This window comes from Manihot esculenta, unplaced genomic scaffold (genome assembly GCF_001659605.2).
Source record: "Manihot esculenta cultivar AM560-2 unplaced genomic scaffold, M.esculenta_v8 Scaffold64, whole genome shotgun sequence".
In the NCBI taxonomy this organism is placed as follows: Eukaryota; Viridiplantae; Streptophyta; class Magnoliopsida; order Malpighiales; family Euphorbiaceae; genus Manihot; species Manihot esculenta.
Genome location: NW_025215481.1, coordinates 1933633 through 1936132, shown reverse-complemented (window position 1 = coordinate 1936132; position 2500 = coordinate 1933633). Strand labels below are relative to the sequence as shown.

Genomic DNA, 2500 nt, shown 5'->3' with positions numbered 1-2500 from the left:
TTTCTGCCTTGTCCTGGGGAGAGTCTGTTGAGGTCGAAATCTGGTTGGCTGTGTTGTGCAAATTTCTGCCTGTTGAAGTGAGGATCTTCCAGGGGAAATTCTGCTGGTGTTAAGGTTGCCAGGGGAAAATTCTGCCAAAGTGAGGTTAGATCAGGCTGTGACTGGACAAATTCTGCCAGTTTCGTGGAAGGCCTGTGGAGGCAGATTTGTGGCGGGGTTCATCAGCTGAGGACTGGGCGAGTTGCGCAGAGGCAGTTTCTGAAGCGAGGTTCATTCTGCCTGATTTCGGTGGGATCGTGCAAGCAGTGGTGTAGCAGAGGTGTAGCAGCTGTGAGGTTCAGTTGCGTTGGTAGGCATTCAAGTGAGGTTCAGATTGCCTGCAGAAGCAGATTTGCGGTGGAAGCTGTGGCAGACGAGGTTAATTCTGCCTGAGGAAGCAGTAGCCAGCGAGTTTCAATTGGGGTCCAGAATTGTGACTGGTGATTTCTGGACGCTGAAGCAGATTGTTGGGAGGTTCAAAATCTGCACGCTGGTTGGGCAGTTTTGAGGCAGCAGCACAGTGAGGTTCATTGCCGTGTACAGCCCCAATGTCAAGCCTAAGTGAGGTTCATTTGGGTGCAGCAGGCAGTAGTGGTGTTCCTAAGGGGAAAGAGCCCATTGGTGAAGGAAAGGGAGTAGAGGAGAGGCTTTGTGAGTTGGAAGGACTGGTTGCCCGTATCTCAGTGCATCTCATCAATGAGGGTGAGCAAGTTGAGGAGTTGGAAGCTCACATTGGGGAATTGGAAACAAGGGGTGACGAATTCCGCGAGGAGATGCAAGTAGCCATGAAAGGCATTGAGGAGATCGCGAGGCAAGGTATGTCCGAAGCCCACTCTCTTTCCAATGATGTTGCTAGCCTTAGGGAAGAGAACAAGTTCCTAAGGGAGGAACTTGGAAGAATGGTGTTGGAGCTAAAGAAGGTGATGGATGAAGTTGAGCTCTTGAAGAGAGCAAATAGCCATAATGGTGTGGCAAGCTCATCCACTTCTTTGGAGGTGCCTAGTAGAGAAGAATTGCCCAAATCGCATTCCAATGGGTTGGAGGATGCAAGGGAGGAAGTCCCAAAGGAGAGGAGACCTTTGCGAAGGTGTTGGTTTTGTGAAGGCCCTCATAAGAATGGTGAATGCCCAAGGAGGAGTGAGCTTGTTGCTAAGAAGCAAAGCAACGAAGAGACTCCAATGGAGCCAAGGGTGGCATACTTGGGTTCTATACAAGTGTGTGGAACACTTGGACGGGTGGTCAATTTGGAGGAGCAAGATGAGGTGGCGGGTACCTCATCATCTTCATCATCCTCATGTTGGAAGAAGGACCTTGGGGAATGTGGGGACCAAAAGGGTATGAAGTTGCCGAGGGAGCAACCACCAAGGGAAAAGGTGGATGGTGCCATGGACGAGGGGTCCGTAGTAGCTGAAAGTCCAAGGGGAGTGGTTTCGCCGAAGCGAGGGAGGCGTAGGCGACGACGCTCAAGGGGGAGCAAAAGTAGGTGCAAAGCCGAGGGGATGGCAAAGTCACCTAGCCACAAGGACGAGGGGAATGCTACTAGTGCACTTGAGGAGAAGGCTGAAGGCAACGCTTCGTATGTAGGTGGACATGCGAAGAGGTCCTCCACAACTTCGCACAAGAGAGATGCGAAGAGGTCCGAAGTTTGCTCATGTGATGGGGCATCTTCTATGGCGAACTCTAGCATTGGGGAAGTAAGTTCCCAAGAGGAGAAGGATCTAGAGGAATGTCGGGTCCAAGGTGAAGCCGAGTTGCCGAGAGGGCTACCACCGAGGGAGATGGTGGTTTGTGCTTTGGATGGTGGATCCAACAAGGAGCTGGCAGCCGAATGTCCAAAGGAGGTGGTGTTGCCTAAGCAAGGGAAGCGAAGGCGACGTTGCTCAAGGGAGAAGAGCAATAATAGGTGCAAGGCCGAGGGAATGGCGAAGTCACCTAACCACGTGGACGAGGGGAGTGCTGCTGGGGCACAAGTGGAGAATGGCCAAGGCAACAAGGAGCACGTGGGGGATCGTGCATTGCATGTAGGTGGACATGCAAGTGGGACCGACACGGAGCATGCAGATGGACATGCAAATAGATCCGACTCTAGCTCGCGCGTTGAGGGACGTGCGAGGAAGACGCGACGAGGGCGTCGCGAGAATGAGTGGGGGAGAGTGTCACGGTCCAAGAGCAGTGAGACCGAGAAACCCCACAACTCGAGGAAATATGAGCCGAGGAGGTCGCGGAGGCGAAATCGGCGAAGTATTGCTAGCGGTACATGCGGCAGCCAATTGGTGGGCCAACGGGCCAATTCTGCAACGGGGGCAGATTTGGTGTCGCAAGCTGGCAGTAGGCTGAATGAGGTTCAGCCTGGGGCTAATGAGGTTCAGCGGCTGGGAAGATCGCTGACTGGTGGTGGAGCTGCTAGGCTGCCAAGAGGGAGTTGCGCTGAGACTGGCAGGAGGCTGGGGCGCATGGCAGG

General features: G+C 53.6%; 1 protein-coding gene across 1 annotated transcript in view; it reads left to right on the top strand.

Annotated features, from left to right (window-relative positions):
- Positions 1 to 2500, top strand: part of LOC122722632 — an 11154-nt gene that overhangs the window by 7833 nt on the left and 821 nt on the right. Inside the window, exon 2 of the mRNA XM_043953748.1 lies at positions 1 to 2500. This exon is cut by the window's left edge and continues 710 nt beyond it; it is cut by the window's right edge and continues 821 nt beyond it. Within this exon, the coding sequence (XP_043809683.1) occupies positions 588 to 2500 (1913 nt within the window). The 5' untranslated portion in view covers positions 1 to 587.